At 40.5% G+C, this 19,545-nt stretch overlaps 1 protein-coding gene across 4 annotated transcripts in view; it reads right to left on the minus strand.

Moving 5' to 3' along the window:
- Positions 1-17,566, minus strand: part of cltcl1 (clathrin, heavy chain-like 1) — a 31,339-nt gene extending 13,773 nt beyond the window's left edge. Inside the window, exons 1-12 of one of the 4 annotated variants that reach the window (XM_014011783.1) lie at positions 17,333-17,566; positions 8,297-8,504; positions 7,841-7,843; positions 6,829-7,097; positions 3,948-4,109; positions 3,757-3,870; positions 3,495-3,668; positions 3,221-3,418; positions 2,931-3,131; positions 2,062-2,214; positions 1,804-1,926; positions 849-986 (exon numbers count right to left, since the gene is read on the minus strand). In XM_014011783.1, coding sequence (XP_013867237.1) covers positions 849-986; positions 1,804-1,926; positions 2,062-2,214; positions 2,931-3,131; positions 3,221-3,418; positions 3,495-3,668; positions 3,757-3,870; positions 3,948-4,109; positions 6,829-7,097; positions 7,841-7,843; positions 8,297-8,504; positions 17,333-17,374 — 1,785 coding nt within the window. In that variant the 5' untranslated portion in view covers positions 17,375-17,566. The remainder of the gene's footprint in view (positions 1-848; positions 987-1,803; positions 1,927-2,061; positions 2,215-2,930; positions 3,132-3,220; positions 3,419-3,494; positions 3,669-3,756; positions 3,871-3,947; positions 4,110-6,828; positions 7,098-7,840; positions 7,844-8,296; positions 8,505-17,332) is intronic. The other 3 variants (XM_014011785.1, XM_014011784.1, XM_014011786.1) reach the window with 3 other exon arrangements.
- Positions 17,567-19,545: the final 1,979 nt, after the last annotated feature.

A 19,545-nucleotide genomic window follows, 5' to 3' on the forward strand; every position in this document is an offset into this window, starting at 1 on the left:
GTGTGTGTGTGTGTGTGTGTGTGTGTGTGTGTGTGTGTGTGTGTGTGTGTGTGTGTGTGTGTGTGTGTGTGTGTGTGGGGAGAGAGACAGAGACAGAGGGGGAGAGAGAGAGCAGCCAGCTCCTCTCTCCACCGAGGCTGAAGGTCAACAGACGATCATGCTAAGCTTGCTAACAGCTCCACCCTCTGACTGCTGCAGGGGCGTGTCTTAGAGAGAGGCTTTTATACCAGAACACAGCTGCTGTGACGAAACTGTGCAGAACCACGTCACAGCGGAGAGCCGTTAACCAATATGCAAATTAGCCTGCAGTACCACTGCTCTACCCATATGCGCAGCAAAAAGACGTTTTAGACCAAATATTACAGATTTGAACAAATACACACAAAAACATCAAAATTAGCACAGAAACAGTACTATATAACATTTTAGACACATTCTAGACAGTTTATCAGCTAAAAAAATTAATTTTGGGGTAAGTTACTCTTTAATGAAAGTTCAAACGCTGCATTTTTTGTTAATTTAGTTTTGTGCCTTTTTATATAATTCTGCTAACATAAGGCAACTAAAACTTGTATTTATGTTTAGAAAGGAATCAGGTTTTGGTTAAAATAGGTGCTTTCACCTTAAGCCTTTCTGGTTTTAGAAATCACGCTGCTTGATTTACCCTCCTGAATTTGTGTCTCTGCTATGATTCAATCTATCCTCCAAACAAGTACCCACGCTGGCTCTTCTACCCTCGGTGCAAAAAGTACTGTTGGCTGCTGACAACTGTGTGCAAATAGCATTAAAATTATCAACTGCAAAGTTCTTTTTGCAATTAGGAGAGAAATACAAGTCAGGGARTTCACCTGGGGTGCGTGTATCAGGTTCATCTCAAGCAGACGTGTCTGTAAGTGTCCTTCAGCTGGACGGTTGTTCTTTAAAGCGTCCAACAGGAAGGAGGTGCACTGCTGGATCAGGCTGCCCTCCATAAAAACATCCACAATCTACCAAAGAGCAAAAAATACAAGAGACGTTAAAAGAAATTAAACCAAGTTAAGGAGATTAAAGGCTTTATGTTTGCCCACACATGATCAGTTAGCATACAGTGCACAATTCACAGAACATCAAACACCAGACAGATRTTTCTGCTTTTCGTATTTTCTGCTGAACCTCCACCGTTAATCCACGTCTGTCTGAAGCAGAGCAGAGCAATGATGTGGGTTTTAAAAGGAGGGAGTTACTGGCTCGGTGAATTCCTGACATAGCTGGCACATCTGGAATAACAGATGAAGGCTCTCACACTGAACATTTTGTGTGTTTTGTTCACGTGAACACAGATGTATTTCATTTTTAAAAAATGAAGTAGTAATAATAATAATAATATTAATAATCATAATAAATTTGTTATTATTATTATTGTTGTGGAATACTTATGTCTATATCACCTTGACACTGACCATTGTTTATAATTCATGATATCGTTTGAACGTCATCTCCAAGTTGACCTACTTAACGTGACAGGACGAGGCAGATTCTGATTGGTTGTTCGTTRTCACATGATGTTAGCTGACAGTATATCATTTCTTGGCAGTCAGATGACGGCGAGCCACATCTGACAGACTTCTTTGATTGTTTTCTGTTTCATGTCTGCTCCATAATAAATTACTTTACGAACATAACCCGCAAGACTATTTGTCCTTTTAACACCCTCTCGCCGTGTTTTTGAGCATCTTCCCGCGACAATTATTATTATTATTATTATTATTATTATTATTAAAGACAATTGCAGGGTTAAGATAGTCGTGCAGATGTGTGGGTTACCTGGTTGATGTTGGCTAGTGGCTCCTCATCCTGGACCAACATCTGGGCAAACTGGAGCCCCTGGTCTGGATTGACCCGCATCACATTCCTTAACAGAAACACCCAGTCTGGGGTGTAGCCCACCTGCAATGGTGCAAAAAAAAAAGTAGATTTACATTCAAAACATAAAAAACAGGATGAGGTGCTTAAAAAATTCAAAACCTATTGCTCACATTTGAGTTATTTTTAAATATATAATGAATGATGGGAATAGTTTACCTTCTTGGCATACAACACAATCTTCTGGAACTGTCCGGTTTCTGCAAAGCACTGAATGACTTTGTTGGGGACGTTAGCTCTGAGATAAACACTAAGAGCAAGTGTCGGGTCTGTGGCTTTCACCAGGTCCCCCAGCTCCTCTGAGCACTCCAGCTGCAGCACACACAGTCAGATTTGTTAAGCATGTTAATAAGAGATATTACTTTGAGTTTTAAAGGGGACATATCCTGCAAAATCCACTATTAGCTGTTAAATGAATTTTGTTTTTTACTTGGAGTCTAGGAGTGAAGACAATTTGAATTTAGTCTCTCATAGCTGCGTAGACATTTACATTCTGTTTGGGTCATTTTCTCTGTTTTCTATTACGTTTTCTGAACCATTAGATCACAGAATTTGCAGCAGAACGTCTAAATAAGGTCTGGAATTACCAACTACCATTTGGTGGTCTTTATTCTCCTCTGGTTCTGGGTCAGACTCTGGCTCCAACATGTAAGACTGGATGGACAAGTCTTCCCTTGATTACACCTTTTAATTAATTTGTAAATAAAGTTTCTGTACCGCTATATAGTCGTAAACACCTCTATCAAGGTATAAGGGAAGTTGGAGGGGGGCGGGCTATGAAGCACCTTGTATGGACGTAAAGAGACAGCTTCAAAACGAGTTGATCTGAGACACACCTCAGAAAAGGGGTGAAAGAGGGGCTTGTGGAGTTACAATAAGGAGGAATTCAGAGCAAAACATTACAGTTCCACTTTATATAGACCCCAACTGAATGATTTAATGTAAAACAGAAGGATTTAAAAGCAGGATGTGTCTCCTTTAAGACAACTCATCAGCTCAGATTTATCAAAGCGGTCCTCCCAACCCACCTTGTCCTCCTTCAGCCATTTCTCCAGCAGCTGCTTGCGGCCCTGCTGCAGGACAGGCCTGCACAGCTCCAGAGACTCAAACTTGTTGAGCTGGCCCTGGTCCAAAAGAATCCCAAAGTACTGCAGCAGCGGGGAGGCCTGACCCGGCTGCGCTGGGACACTCTGGAACTTACGGATGGTTTCTGCCGTTCGCAGGATACCCTGAGGGCGAGACACGTCAAGATGCATGAATTACCTGACAAAAATTTGAAAGAGCAAACGCTACATCATCACAGCAGAGAGCGACGTACCTTGGGTGCAGAAGCAGCAACCTTTGCAGCCTCTGAATAACTTCCCTGGGCAAACAGGGTGTTGAACTTCCTGGCGAAAAGCTCCTCAGCTCCCGTAAGGTTGGACCGCACAGCAATTCTCAAGGCTAGATCAGGGTTTTGCAGGACGTTTGTAGCATAATTGACAATGTTCTCCTCTTCAACACACACCGATAAGACCTATGAATGACAAAAAATGTTAAAACACAACAGAAATATCTGGTAATAAAATATACATTGCCTAATTAATTTGTACCTGTCCCTTCTTGTTGACGCCGATGATCCCTGAAGTGGTCTCGTGAGAGGCGGTAACAAAAATGGTCTCTGCGCTGATGCGGTTCATGTATATACACACTCCAGTCTCCAGGTCATACAGGTGAATGTAACCGTACTTTGTGATCAGATATATTACACCGTGCTTGTTGCCAATCTGCAGAAAAAGCCCAGTAAGAGAGTTTAAGTTCAGCAGACAGATTTATCGCAGCAAAAACTAACAGGTATCAGAACTCGGCCACAACCTGCATAGCAACAGGAAAGTCTGTCTGGGCCTCAGGAGGAAAGAAGACATCCACTGCTTTCTTAGCAAATGGCTGGTTTCCTGCAGCTGGCTGTCCAACTTCAATGATGTGCAACTAGGAAAAACAAAGTCCACATAAACAAACTGTCGCGGTAAAAGCAACCATGAGCAGCAGCGTTATTCAGCTTTCACCTTTCCTCCAGCCTGTGAGCGCACAGCAAAGCAAAACAGGGTGGAAGGTTTGGCGTTTCCCTCCACTTTGAATTCCCCGAAGGCGGCAGCATGGCCCTCGATGGGCTGGGACACTTTCCTGTCGACCGAATACAGCTGCATCGCTCCAACCACACGGTTTTGCTGCAGGACGAAGCAAGAGTGACATTCAGACTTACTGAATTGTCAAATCCAAGTCGTGGCTCAGATTTTTTGTGTTTGAACAGTATATTTGTGACCCATCATATTGAAATGAGGATTAAGTCAATTTTGATCAGAATGACCTAATCACATTTTCAGATTCATGGCGTTAAAAGCTACATTTTGATACCTGATCATTCTGATATCATAAGCAGATCCAGAGATATTAATTAATTTGTCATGATGGTTACAATAATACATTATTATTTGATCTAAATCCTAATTTTATGGAATTTTAATTAAGAATTTTTAATTTCATTATAAAGAGGAAATATCAACTAGTAATTGAATACTGAGATTTCCCAGCAGGAAAGAAACTAAATCAAAAAGGGGGGAGGGGGGGTGTTGGTATTTATTTGTTATATTTTGACAAAATGCAATTTTGCAAGTGTTTTAATCAAAACACATGCCACTTTTGCACTTAATCCTCTTTTCAATGTGATGGGTCACATTTATGGTTTTCGATGTCTGAGTGTTTGAGAGTGGTACTTCACTGAACAAACGAGCACCGGCACTGAGTTCTGTGGAATTCACTGACAGTCGGCCACTGCTTGCAGTAAAAAGTGTGTCTATCTGTATGGACTGGGCAAACTTGTATTGTGTGTGTGTGCGCACTTAATTGTCAAAAAAAATTAAGTTTTGCTGGTTAATACTGTATTAGGCACACACTAAAACTGAGTGAACAAAAAACTAAACTACACCCTAACCATATAATCCAAACACACTAAACATCAGAATTCTCTCAAATCTCACTGGTGTTTTTTTTCATGAATCTGCATGTCTTTCACTGCCTCTCGCTGCAACACGCTTCAAATATGATGAACATTAAAAAAAAAAATAGGCCATGAATTATTTATCATCACTGTGGTTTTACTTGGTCCATCAACACAATTTAAAAACTGTTGTATAGCTTGAAGTCTGTACTTTTGACACAAACTGAAACAGAATCTGAGAGTGTAGCTTTCCACTAGAGCAATTTAAATCGCTCATGGGGACATACTGGTATCCAGGAACTCCATGGGGTTAATTGTCAGATTAAATGTCATCAACTAAATGCCACAATAAATCGTGATTAATGTTTTCCCCAATATTGCCCAACCCTACTATCTGTAACTAACATACATGGCAAAAGCTTGTACAATAATCATAAGTACTATATAAAATGGTAGTATCTTCACATTTCATTACTTAGCAGAGCTTTCTGTGTGTATTTTATGTAAAAGCAGAACTTGACAGTGCATAGAAGCAAAACAAGATTATTAGAAAAAGTGTAGCAACGTTTTATTAAAAGTCTGCAGAACAACAAGCAGCACTCCTGAGGTCTTTTTCATTAGTTGTGATAAACCAAACCAATAAAATGATCAGCAAAGATCCTGATCCAGACACAGCTGCAGGGATTAAAAAGTTGTCTTTGCTCTTTTTATTATTTATGAAAACCCTGAAGACTTGCTTTGCTTCACTTGTTGTGTTGTGACCGTAAAATACAAGGAAGCGCAGCACAAGGAGATGTTTAAGCTACATCTGACAATGACACAAAGACTCTTCAGTCCTTGCAGAATAAATTGTGCAATTCTAAAGATTTGATAAGGACCTTACAGTAATGAAAATATTTGCATCTACAAACAGCCCATTTAGCAGAAATGATCATTAAAGGGTGGTAAATTAGTACACAATGCAGTGAAAGGACACATCAGTGGCCACATCCATCTTTTATATACAGCCTGTGATTATGACCCATTTGTGTGGAAATGGGTCATTCTCCACTTATATGGAAAAATACAATTCACTATTTTTTCTCCTTTTTTCCCCAGAGTGAATTATTACTCAGTGAACACACAGAACACTCAGTCACCACTCACACCTGATATTGTCTGCTTCATGGTTTATAATTAAAGCAGAGTGGCTGCACCAACCACGATGATCAATAAAACTGGTAACCAATAATGTGAGGCTGTGCTTTCTATGGAGTCCGTGAGAGGACATGGGAGTTTTTTTTTCCTTTTGCGTTCCCACACAATAGTATTGCGTTCCCTCGCAAAAGTCGTTTATCACTGTTGTGCCTGCTGGTTTATTAACACATTCACATGCTCACCATTAGCGAGTTAGCCTACTACTTTAATTCAGCTTCAGAATGAATACATCATACAGCAACGCATGGAAGTAAGTCATATGCCGATATTTCAACACAGTGCAGCCACGCAACATCAATGCCAATTTTGTAAACTTGTGGCGACACATCCTGTTTTAGTAACCGGATATTTCAAAATAAAAGTCTGATTTAATTCAGTTCATATATAAAACAAACTTCTGTGTGGGAACGCAAAACAATTTTGCTAGAGAATGCAATAACGCAAAAAGTTTTGCGAGGTAACGCTAAAGTTTTACGTGGGAACGCAAAAGAAAAAAAATACCCCCATGTCCCCTCGCGGGTTCCGTAGCTTTCTAGTTAAAACTCCAAAACAAGATTTTTTTTAAAAATCATCAACGTTTGAAGTAACTTTTAACATCAAAAAGTGTGCCTCTTTGCATTTTAAAGTTGTTCATTTTAAAGCTTAGTATGAGCAGTTTGATGGGGAAAATTGCCATAAAATTTAATTTCAACAACGCTGCAGAGCAGAAAAGAAAAAAAAAGGCCAAAAAGGCCTGAGTCAGCATGTTCTACCTGTGCAGAAATCCCAATCAGCAGTAACCACTTCTGTTGATCGTCAGTTCTGTAGTTAATAACTTGACATCCTGCCAGACTGGCGTGCCGATCGAATACTTTGGCCGGCTGGGAATCCCCCTCCATGCTCCAGTGGTAAACGGCGGTATCCGTCACCAAAGCAACTGTGTTAACGGATATCCACTTCCAGAACATGACCTCCTCTGTCATCGTGTGAGCCTTCATCTTACTCTTCATCTCAATGTTGAATATCTGCAGCGTCTTGGCAGCTGAGGGGAAAGTAAAAAAAAAAAGGTAGTCAGACAAAAAAGTAATAATAATGTGATGACTTTTTTTTTCTTAGCTCTCTATAAGAAATATCTCAAACAAAATAAATCTAGTTGCATAAAAAGAAAATGTAGTTTATATGCACCACAGAGTCCACAAGAACCCTGCTGACACTTGTAACTGGATTTAACTGACCTCCGGCTTTGGAGAGCAGATGGCAGCTTTGATAAAAGCCATCGTTGCTTGCAATGGCTGAGTCATAAGAATATTTTTGTGGTCCTAAAATAAACTGCTAGTGTCATATTGGACCATTAACAACCAATAAACTCACAACAGAACAAACAGGTGAGGTAATGCATGACTCAGGTGAATAGCAGAGTTGTTGCACAAACACGCTTTATGACACCTTACTGGTTTCCCTAACAAACAATGTTGATGTGGCTACTTACACAAATAGGCCCACGCAGCACCCCAGCTTTATCCACTGTGTAACATTTGATGATGTACACGCAATATAAAAAGTACCAGCTTACAACAAATCATGCCAACATGTGTTGTTCTCATAAAAGAAAGTTATATGCCAGCACGTCAGGTCAGAGCAGAGGTATCCTGAGCTGGATAAGTGGTCGAAATAGCTCTGCACACCAGTGAGGAATATGTGGGGGTCTTTTATGAGAGAGACATGGCTACTGTATCATCACAACAGAGTGCCAGACGGGCGGACAGACAGAAAGCAAAAACTCACCGTCTGAGAAATGACAGAAAGCAAGGGAGGGAAAAAGGAAAGTGTCAATCAGGTAAGAAAGAAAAGACAAAGATAGACCACAAGGAAGGGGGCAAAGAGTGACGTTTTATCCTCAAAGGAAGGGGGAAGGAGAAAAAAAAGCATTTTAGGCAAATCATTCAGCTCAGTGCTGGCATCTGTGCTTTAAGGGCAGACAATCAATTACACAAACTCATTTGGTACATTAAGGAAGGAAATGCAAGTGCGCTTTTCAAATTTACAGCACTGAGGATACATTCATCACTGCACGACTGTGGTACTTCCTTAAAACGTTTGGCCAATGGCTTACTGTTTAACAAGAGAAATGTTTTGAAGACTTGAAGACATGTTCTTGAAATAATTCAATAACTACAGCTTTTAGCTACTAAAGTAAAAGGTAAACTATTCTTCCCAGCCAGATGTTTGATACCATCTTACCTTTTAATGCAATCACTTTGCTTGTGGGGTTCATTATGGCGCTGTCAGCAGAGATTGGCCTCCTTATTGGGTTGTTGGGGTCCGACAGGTCCACAATCACAACCTGGTTCTGCTCGCCCACCTTCTCCCTGATGCAGATGAACTTGTCGGACTCCATGGTCAGATAGCTGAAGCCAATGTTGGCTGGGTTCACACCCAGGTTCTGCAACTGGAAACAAAACCATGAGAAATCAATCTAATATGCCGTAGAGGTTTCATGTAAAGTGAGAGTCTGAGACAACGGATTCTGGGAAACTGGCAGTAAACACGCTGGATACTGGAAAAGTGTGTGTTGTGAATGACTGAGCTACTACCTCATCCAATTTTAGCTCAATGTCTGTAAAACTGACCAAGTTAGAGCTGTTTTGTTTTGACTAAGGTTAATAAGCTGAGGTGGCCATCTTGACTTGGACTGACTACAGTTGTAGACGTGGACACAACAATAACCTGAAAATCTCATTAAAATCCATCCTGTGGTTCAGGTGATATTTTGATAACAGACTAAGTTAACAATAATTATTGCCACAACTTGTCTACAATCATATATACAACCTTGCATGCCACAAAAGGCGTACTACTGTTCAACACCTGCACAGGTGCAGCCAATAAAACCAATTAAGATCATAAAACCAGGGCACCAAGGACTTCAGTGTTGAAATGGATACAGAGGGGAGGAACTCCAAGAAAAGGTTTAATAATTTGAGGATGATGCGTTTATGACAGAAGGTTAAAATAAATGAATAGTGAAAAACTTGGATAAGTTAACTTAGCATGAAGTAAAACATAAAACACATAAAGGTTGTTGTAGGAGCTTTCTTTTAAATTACGCACAGGTAAACACCTAAAGGATCCATGCAACTTTGTAGTACGTTACTGTATATCCATTATTAGATCATTTTCTGAATTTAGACTTTGAGTTAGTGGCTACAGAAATGACCTTCACCAACATTAAAGGGTTTTAGGTGAGCCAACAGCAAACAATGGAAGTTCCTAAACATGTTAGCATTGATTCTTTTATATAATCAGTTATATTAGCGCTGAAAATGTTTCCATTTTTAAAAATAGCAAACCGAGTTAGTGAAGAACTTTAAACTACGAGACAAAAAAAATTTCCAGGGAAAACAAATATGTCAGTGGCTAACATTCATCTTGCAGGAGAAAAAGCAACAAGAGGCAGATCAAAACAGTTTTTGTTAAAATGCAGCCTGTCTGTCTGCTCTAGTTTTTCCTGGGGTGTTCCTAAAGAGTGTTTTCCAGGCAGAATTCACACAGAGCTCAGAAACAAGTGTAGTACTCAGACAACAAGAGGTTTACTCTGTAGAACTTTGTTTGTCTTATTATAGCTTCTTAAAATCATCAAAATTAATTTGGGAACTACATTCTTTACTTGCACTGGCATCATAACTTTCATCTCTTATCAAAATGTGTGAAATCCAAAAAATRAATGTTTCAGCTTGGTTAACAGCTGTAGAAAAGAGAAACTATAAAGTATATTGTCCAAGTAACTGAACTGAGGGAAAGGGCCAAAAAAACAAAACAAAAGCATTCTCCACTGACTGCATTATGCAGTCTGAAGCAAGCAGAAAGGAATCCTCTACGCTCATCACAAAGAACAAACTATCTCTCAGCTGGCTGGAGAAACAGGACAAAAATATATAAAAGTTTCTGCAAAACAGGAAGAGTAAAATGGTTTGTAGTCAGGGATTAAATGAGTGACAAAAAATATGGTTTCAAGCAAAAACATATATTTGCTAATTATCTTTAAACAGGGACATGAACATAAAAAGGAACTGAAAACTATATGATGTAACATTTTAGATACTAAAAACATTTTCTTAAARATGGATCATTACTTAACATGTGCAAATTGAAAACAGCCACTCTGTTTTTGTCAACTTTGCTCAGCTTTTTAGCTTCTTTTTTGGTTTGAACACAAATGATTCTCCATCTAGCATCCCTTAACTGAAGCCTTTTAAAATCAGTGCAGCAAAGTAACAAGTCAACAGTTTAATAATTACATTTAAAACTATTTTTCTGTTGTTTAAATTAATTTTATGTGCGCTCCAGTGTTTATTTTTTTTCCCAGAGGAGTAAAGAGAAGTAATCCTCCATAACATTTGCTTCTTTTGAAGGTTTTACAAACGGCTTACTATCAGAACTACCACAATATTTACTCATCAAAACGTTAGCAGATAATGGTTGTCCTTTTTTACCCAAAGCTTTTACAGCTAATGAGCGAGTACGTCTGCAGGAAAGACTTGCTGCTTCATGCTCTTTTCTGCTGACCTGCATGAAGCCTTCGAACATGCTCGTTTCTGCTAATCCTTTCAAATGTGGGATTAGTTAAATTAAAATTTAATTTCAAAGAAATTGTCCTCACCATGCTGGCACATTTTTCAAATCGTAATACGTCAAAACATTTGATAATTCAGACTCAGATGCCAAAGAAGACCGTTTTATTTCAACTCTTAATTCCTTCATGTCTAACTAGTTTCCTGGAGGGTGCCCAAGACAAAGGTGTCTTTAGACGGGTGGGGAGATTGTAGCCACATGCTGTATCTCCTCACAGATACTGTATCTATGGGTGGAGAGGCGAGGGAGGGGACAATAAAGATGTTGGGGGGAGAAGATAGTGAGAGTGAAGCCACAGCCCAGCATCGTGCTAAAAACAAACAAAGGAGTTGGACTGAGCAAAGAAAACCCGTGTAGAAAAGCCAGAGTGATTTATGCACCTCTTATGAGAAGAGAATGAGAGCTACAGCTAGGTCTGTTCAGAGTTCTTCCAGTAACACAGGCCCTTTGGCATCTTGCAGTTCAGGGAGGGGCGACTGACTCACCAGACGTTTTAGGAGAAGAATCCAGACAAAAATCACACGTAGCTCTAACCCACGATCCCACAAAGCACCTGGATCGATACCGCACAGATGCTCTGCAACTCATCTTCCCTTAAGAACCCAGATTAACTTCACAAAAATAGAATTATCATAATAAAGTGGAGCTTCACTGATGATGATGCAGCATGGACGGGATTTGGTGAGTCATTGACTGGGTGGATGTGATGCATCAGCACCTCGAGAAAAGTGCTGCATTTTTCCATTTTATGGCAAGAGACGTTGGAAAAGTTGCACATGCACACAAGCAAATTTGCTGGGGCCTTTGTGTTAACAAAGACAACCCAGAATGATYACTGACATAACTCGAAACAGACAAAAGGGAATTAAAAAAATCTACTAATGAATAGAAATCAGTAATAAATGAAACAAAGGGAAGACAGCGTCTTAAATCTGTCGTAAAATCTCAAGACTATAAAAGCACAAACAAAATGTGGATCTAAACAAAGCATTAAAGTCAGTTATTTCTTTGAGTTCTTTTGCAGTTCTAAACGTATTTAGTATTTTAACTTGGTTTTTTTCTCTTTAACATTGATGTACATCTTTTTTACAACCTTAATTATTGGCAAATGTCCAAATATGCAAATGAAATGTCATCTAACAGCTTTAAGGACAGCCAATAGTGACTTTTCTTACTGAGGAGTTGGCAACAGTTGGACCATAGTACCTATGAGTTACAGTTAGTTACTATGAGTTGCAACAGTTGCCTCAAAAACTTGTGCAGAAAAATAATAAGTTAAAGACATTGTTCTTTTTGTCAAGGCCAGATCATTAGGTTGATTTATAAAACATTCCAGTTGAACCACAAATTAAAAGTATATCTGTCCTTTGTCATGTTATTTCAGTGAGCTTTATCGTTCTTTTCTTTTGACTTAGATGGATGAAGGCTGTAAATGAGGGCAGGAGGAGATAATTTTGCAGGTGCTGATCATCTGACTCTGCAGATGCCTTCGGCATGCTTCAGGTTGTTTTTTCACTCGTCAGTTTCAGGTTTTTCTCCAAATTAAAGAGTCAGTGAGATCAAAACAAATCCAGAGTTTCAGAGAAATTAGGGCCGTTTTATCTTAGCCGTCTATCAAACATCCACCGATTTGACATGGTGGCATCGTTTCATTGGATAGCTTCAGAACTGGACACAGAGCTGCAGGATGAAACACAAATGCAACCCAACGGGACAACGTTTGGTGGCTTTGGAGCTGAAGGTCATTTTTGCACTTTTACTTTTACTACACTTTTACTTTTTTTTGCTGCTACAGTACGTAGGCTGCTGCCAAACGACTCTCACTTCACCATTTTTGTTATTCAGTAGACTGTTTATCTTGTCACGAAACTTAAAAGGTCTATTTTAGACATGCTGACATGACTTCTCACACATGCAAATCTTATCTTAAAAAAAAACCTTGGTGTTTGTTTCCTTTATTCCAGTTGTATGTTCCCTTAATTCCAGAACCAATTTAATAATAAAGATATTAAATCTGTTCAAAGAGCCGGTGTCTCATCAAGGAGATGGATCTACGCAAAATTACTCCTCCCAGAACTGAGGCAGTAGACACAACTGTAAATACCAGGCCAAGAAAAAAAAAAACACTAAACAACTTGAGGCCCAAAGTCTCGTGTTTTCAAATTCCAAGCATTTTTCACTCTGCTGGAGCCACCTAAGTTCACAGGGGGATATGACTGGGCAGAGTTGTGATTTCATGGTAGAAGTGAAACATAAAGCGGACGGCTGATTACCGCCGTCTCAAGGCAAGGTATACTTAAGGGGAAAGGCATGTGCCCCTGAGAAAAATTTGAACTAATGACCCAGACGATGACGTCTGGCCGCGCTCCATCGGTGGGCTCGGCAGCTCTCTGGTGGCCGGTGCAGTTTTTCCCCCCAAATGGATGAAGGATCTTTGGTTGGGGCTACACAGGCCAGAGGAAGGGAGTAAGAAGAGAGAGGGGTGGAGACTCTCTCTCTTTTTTTACGCCCCATCTACTGAAAGGCCTTTTCACTGCCAGGCTGTTACCATAACAACAGTGGAGGAGGAGGAAGTGCATCACAGAAAGTTTCTCTTTTGGCTACAAGGCACCGAGCACTGGGGCGCTGCCATTTAAAGTCCAGAGAAACCGGGGGGGGGGGKCAAAGGGGGAACGTGGTAGGGACGGTTCCCCCGCAGACGACCAATACAAGAGGCTGTTTGTTACTTTTTTTATTATCACAGTGTGTAGAGGGGCATTTTGTGGTCCAAAGGCTTAAGGGTGGGGACTGATGAAGAGCACAACGAAGCTGAACAAATGCTACGTGAAACAAAAATAAAACAGCTTGGAGTCACGTTAAACTAATGTAACAATTGTAATATCAGGAAACAAGAACAATTAAAAGGTACTCTCTAAACTAGCCTGGTAAAAACCAGACCGTTGTCCTTCACTTTGCTTCGGACGGAGGGTCTGGACTCGCTGCTATTGAAAAGCAATTCTTGCTGGAGGCATGGCCTCTGCTGAAGTGTGTGTGTGTGTCATTGTGAAGGAGGCTAAGCCAAGAAGCTAAGCGGAAATCGCGAGCGCTGTAAACAACCCTTCTGAGAGGAGAAATACACCGAGCCGAACGAGACGGCTGTAAATGAGAGCTGCTGCTTTGTCAGACAAATTTAATTTAATTTGGAAGCCTAATGGTGCGTTCACACCGAACGCGATTTCAGCATCAGGAGCATCAGGTTTACATGCAAAGTCTATGGTGGACGCGCTTCAAGCAAYGTCGGGAAGTGCTGCGGCGCCTCAAGCGCGATTAGAGCAGTGCGATTTGAACGATCTGAGCGTTCGACGCGCTGAGGCGCAAATCGCTGAAGTTAGAAAATCTGAACTTTTGCAGCTCGTCACGCCGCGTCAACCAATCAGAGAGACTCCACTGTGTGACATAGCGACATATTTCCCGACTGGACAGTTTACTGAATGATGTCCACTAACCTGAAACAGATGGAGAGGAGCTCTTTAGCTGAAATCGAGTGCCTGCAGTCGGTGTCTTGACAGGAGATATCTGCACCAATGCGTGGCAGCGACTCATCAGACTGGAAAAATAGTCCTGAAAGCGAGCTGTGAGCCTCTACTCTGAATTATCTGGTGAATTAATTATGAATTAATTATCTGATGAACGTGACATGCTCTTGCTCTCTGTAAATAAAGCAAAGCCACTTCCTCGTCCAACATTAAACAGAGCCCGACAGAGGAGGGAGGGCGGGGAGGCTCTTGCCGTGCAGCGCTTCAACAGCTGACCTGCGTCTGACCTCAAAGTGCACAAGCTTCAAACTTCAGCTTTGGCTGCGATTTTGAAGCTGAAATCGCGTTCGGTGTGAACGCACCATTATCAACACGGACTGCTTCATTCACTTCCTCCACTGCCGTATGCTAAAATAACTAGCAGACACTGCGCAGAACATCGATGTCATCCAAAACTCCACCTTCTGTTTGCTGATTGGCCCAGGTAAAATAAACTACAAGTTGACACTGCGCAGAAAATCGACGTTCTGTTCTCTGATTGGTTCGGCTAAAAATCTGCCAGCAAAATCCTTGTCTATGGGAGAAATCCCAGAYGGAGCAGAGAAGGGAAACTAGAATTGAGCGGAGCTGCGTAGGAAGGCAAGGGCCAGGCTATCTCTAAACTGCAATTTCTGATTTTCATGTGGGCCTGCACGATATTAAAAAACTGACATTGCGATATTTTTCTAATCCTGCGATGTGAAAAAATAGACATTTTCAACAGATGACTTGAATAACACCATTAGTTCTGCTGCACTCTTATTGATAATGAACCTGCTCAGATCTTACCTCTTTTTAGTGTAAAAAAATGTTTTTGTCTGTATTTGAGAGTTATTTTTGTTTTTATTATGCTGGGACCYGAGTACGTTTCCTGTGTTTTACCACCCAACATGTTTCATCTGTGTCTATCTTGGTTTCTGTTTCCATCCTGCTTTAATATTAGCATTCATGCTAACCGTATTTTACCCATTTTCCTCTACGAATTTACTCGTCTTCCTYATTTTTGTCATGATCCTTGTCGTCTTCCTCCACAGCTCGAGATTTCACCGACAACACTTCTCCAAAAAAACGTTGCYGTTACTGTCCCAGAAGTTTCACAACAAAAGGAAAGTTTTAGCTCTTTTTCCAACGACAAAAGCAGCTCGTCAAAATAAAATCCAGAACATGACGGTTTCGTGCAATGATTTGTGGTTTAGTCCCCAGATAACATATGAATTCATATTGCCTCCTACATCGCAGGACCTGCAATGTGACTATTGTGCACACAAGAGTTGGGCATAATCGTATCGTGTGCAATTAATCATCAGAAAAACATTAATTACTTTTTGGCATTTGAGGTAATACGATTAATGCCACCAGGCATACTGCCAGCTCGGTGCTCCTCTCTACTGCAAATATGACGAACATTTAAAAAAAAGTTCAGTAATTTATTTATCAAAACAATTTAAAATTTGGTGTATAGCCTGATGTCTATAATTTTGACACAATTTAGAACAGATTTTTACGAGGAGCAAATCTTTCCCACTAAATTGGTCATGTAACTAGGACATAAGGTTGTCCAGGGACTCCAGGGCATTAATCATCAAATTAATCATTACCAGCTAAATACCACAATTAATAGTGATTTTTTTTTTTTGCCGATATTACCCAACCCTAGTGCACAAGTACATTGCAATGACGATGCTTAAACGATATATCTTGCCACGTCAGAAAAATCAACTACAGTGTACGCCAAGGTTGACAGCATCTCCTAGTGCTTTGTCCTTGGTCAGGCTGCAGAGGCAACAGATCCAGGAGAGAAACTCCAGACTTCTGGTCCTCTTGGGGGATCCTGAGGTGTTTCCCAGACCAAAGAGGACATATAATCCCTCTTGCAGGTTCTGGGTCTGCCTCAAGGTCTCTTTCCAGTGGCACATGAACGGGAAAACCTCCAGTGAAGGAACGCCCTCATTATGGAGGAAGAGGCCTCAATCCGTTGATCCCCAAATAGGAAAAATCCAACGTCTGGCATGAAAAGTTGTTACCTTTTAATTTGACCATCTCAGTAATCCACACATGGTCCTTTCCAACCACTATGAGTGGCATTAGCAGTCGTTTCCATTGATATTGGCGCACCTGTTCGCAAATCTTACGGTTTTATAAGCTGCAATTGAAACAAGTCGAGTCCATCACGCCCAGTTCTGTGGTAAATGGAGGGCAGCATTTTTATAGACAGTTGTATTACTTGTTCTCTCATATCTTTAGCTGCAGATTACTTTTATAAATCCACTTAAACGTTGTCTCCTAGAGTTTAGGATTGTCTGATTGCACCATATTTGTTGGCCATGTTCAGCCTAACCACGTGACTCAATCCAGTGTTTTTATTTTGTTTTTTGGCAGATTGATTTTTATTTACATTGAGTGCATACCTGCATTTCAATGTTTTATATCAATTCTGGAACACTACTCGCTTTTAAACTGCCCTATTACACACAGTTCATCAGGATAGCCTTATTGTGTTTCTTATTGTTATAGTTTGCAACGAGTACCTTTAAATGAGTCTATATTTTACCACCACACATCATTTTATGATCTAGTTGGACGCATTATGTCTAAAATCAGCGCATACGCTGCACAGCTGCGGGGTTTAAGACAACAATAGTGGAGAAATGCAGCTGCAGGACGTGACAACAACACAACAAAGCTTGAGCGCTTTCCTTTCAGGTCTCAATGCAACCGCGAACAGCTGAGCTCGGATCAGCCCCTCAAACCCCGCAAAAAGAAAGTGTCCAAACGCCGCAGTTTGGCTGAGAAATGACGCAAAGGGCTGGACAAAAAATAAAAAGAAATCCACGGGTTACCCACACACCGGCCCGCAGTGGAGCTGTGCACAACCAGACTGTTCAATTTTTACAAGTCATCATCTGCCCAGCAGGAGAAAAACTAGGCCTGTAGCTATATTGAGAGCACCACCCTGCAGCCCCATTTCAGATTCCATTTAAATGCGACATGTGCTGTTTGTGCGCGGAGGCACACGAACGAGCCGCAGCACCAAGAAAAAAAAATAAACAATTTCAAGGGCTGTTTTCCCCCCTCTCTTTTCTGCGCTTACCTGGAGATGCTCCTGGAATCGTATCGGTAATATCTGAGCCATTTCTGGATGGTTTCTGTGTCAGGAGACGACAGGGAGCAGGGATGGGGGGAGAAGAAGAGAGGAAAGAGGCGGATTTCTTTTTCTTTTCGAGCTCCAAACGCTCCCAGAAGCCTGGTGATGGGCTGTGTTGTGGAGCCCGAGAGGCTTTCGTTGTTTTCAGACCAAACCAGTGACTGCTCCCATTCAGTAAGCCCCCCTACGCCGGGTGCTGAGTTTAAAAACTCCACTCCTCCGCCAAGAAAACTAGTCCTGATCGATTTCCACTGCGCTTCGTCTGCTCGGCTCGTTTAATCGTGATGAAATAGAACCGACCTAAAGATCAACACCGACTGGTTATAAATCACGGTTTAGTCTAAGAGACAAGTGTTTTTGTTTTAATTTCAGAAAAGCTCGACAATTGATTGTGTTTGATGTGAGGCGTGTATCCCTCCGCCGAAGCCCCTTCCCCCTCCTCCTCCTCATTTCACCAACTTCAACAAATCAGTGCTGCAGCTGTTTATTTTCTACAAATTACTCATCTTTTCCTGGTTCTGCYAAAATGTTTTTTTACACAAAGCTTTAGTTTGGTTTGATCCCATTGTCTTCATAAGAATAATCATTTGTTTTTTTAATGAGGTGCACCCCAAAACAAAACTTTCTCCCCTTTTTTATTGAAGGTGTGCAAAGAGTGAACTCTGGTGGAGAATTATTTTTGCAAATATGGAAATAAAGTCACTAGAATCTGCAGCCGAGAATTTTTAAAATTTGGCCGCACAGTGGTTTGGTGGTTAGCTCTGTGGTCTCACGAAAAAAGGTCCTGGGTTTGACCCCCAGTTTGTGTGGCTTGTGTGGTACTCATTAATGTTAGGCTCAGTGGGCTTTGCCTGGTTAAGTAAAGGTTAATTAAATAAATAAAATTAATCATTAGTCATTTTGTAAGTTGACGCAGAAATAGTTTCTGGTAATAAAATAACACAATTTTCTTTGCCAACATTTTTGCACCTCAAAAACAAAACTCATTCTTTTATTTTTTTTAATCTGTTGCAGGTGGCAAAAAGCAACAGGTCTATTTAACATATATTGTGTAAAATATTTGAATCAAGATGTGTTTTATCAAAGTATTTTTTTGCCTGTGGTGGCAAGATTTACCAAGAATGCAGAAACACGTTGGAATAAATGCACAGAAAGTCTGCATGTATGGTCGTCAAATGATTTAATCTGAGCAATGGGTGAGAGGGCTGAGATGAGAGATCAACATGGAGAGGAGATGGAAGCTGCTTCTGAGTGTAAAGCTGTATGGAACACTCTTTGTGCCAGACCAAAAAATCTCTCAGGAAGGATTCAGCTCTTAGATGACATTGAATGGCCAAAATTACAGAGAAATGCTTTTCCTCCTCCAGCAAGGAGAAGAAAGCAATAGACTGTAATCAAAACAGATGATAACGGTCAGAGAAATGAWGCAGTGTTTCTTCAAAACAAATTCACACCACTGGAAGAAACTGGTGAGTCTGATGAAAGTTCCCTATCTGATCTCAGTGAGGGATCGAAGACCAGACCCAAAGCCAGCTAACTCTCATCTTCCAGCCCCAGGAACTAAACCAAGATCTACAAAAAGTCCCAGAGCCCCACCACCACATCTGACCCTTCCACACATCAAAAACAGACAATCCTGTTTGTGTTCAACATGATCCAAATACTTCTGTGTGATAATTATGTTTTGGGGTTAGTAATTACTGTGGGAGGAATAAAAATTGAATTACTGTGTTTGGCATTTCAGAAAAGTACACATACTTAGGTTTATGTTGACATGTTTTTTTGAAAAAACATTAAAGAGTTTTTTTGTTTTATTGATCATTTAATTGGTGATTTAATGATCAGATGGGGGAGTTGTAATGGAACTAATACTTTTATGTTTAAGCTAGTAATTCATGACATCCTTTAATGACCTAGGTTTTCATGACATGCTGTTCATCTGCAGATAGAATGATTAAAGTCAGAACAAGATCTACTAACAACAGTCATTCTTAGATATCACTTGTGTTTATCTTTGTGTTTTCCGTTGACCTTGTATCAAATCTTGCTAAGATGATGTAATGGTGTTTGTTTTATATATATATGCCACACACTTGGATCATTGAATGCTTAGAGATGTACAACATCAATAGGACTCTAAGAGCCTTCATTGCAAACTC

Source organism: Austrofundulus limnaeus, unplaced genomic scaffold, assembly GCF_001266775.1.
Source record: "Austrofundulus limnaeus strain Quisiro unplaced genomic scaffold, Austrofundulus_limnaeus-1.0 Scaffold84, whole genome shotgun sequence".
NCBI lineage: Eukaryota > Metazoa > Chordata > Actinopteri > Cyprinodontiformes > Rivulidae > Austrofundulus > Austrofundulus limnaeus.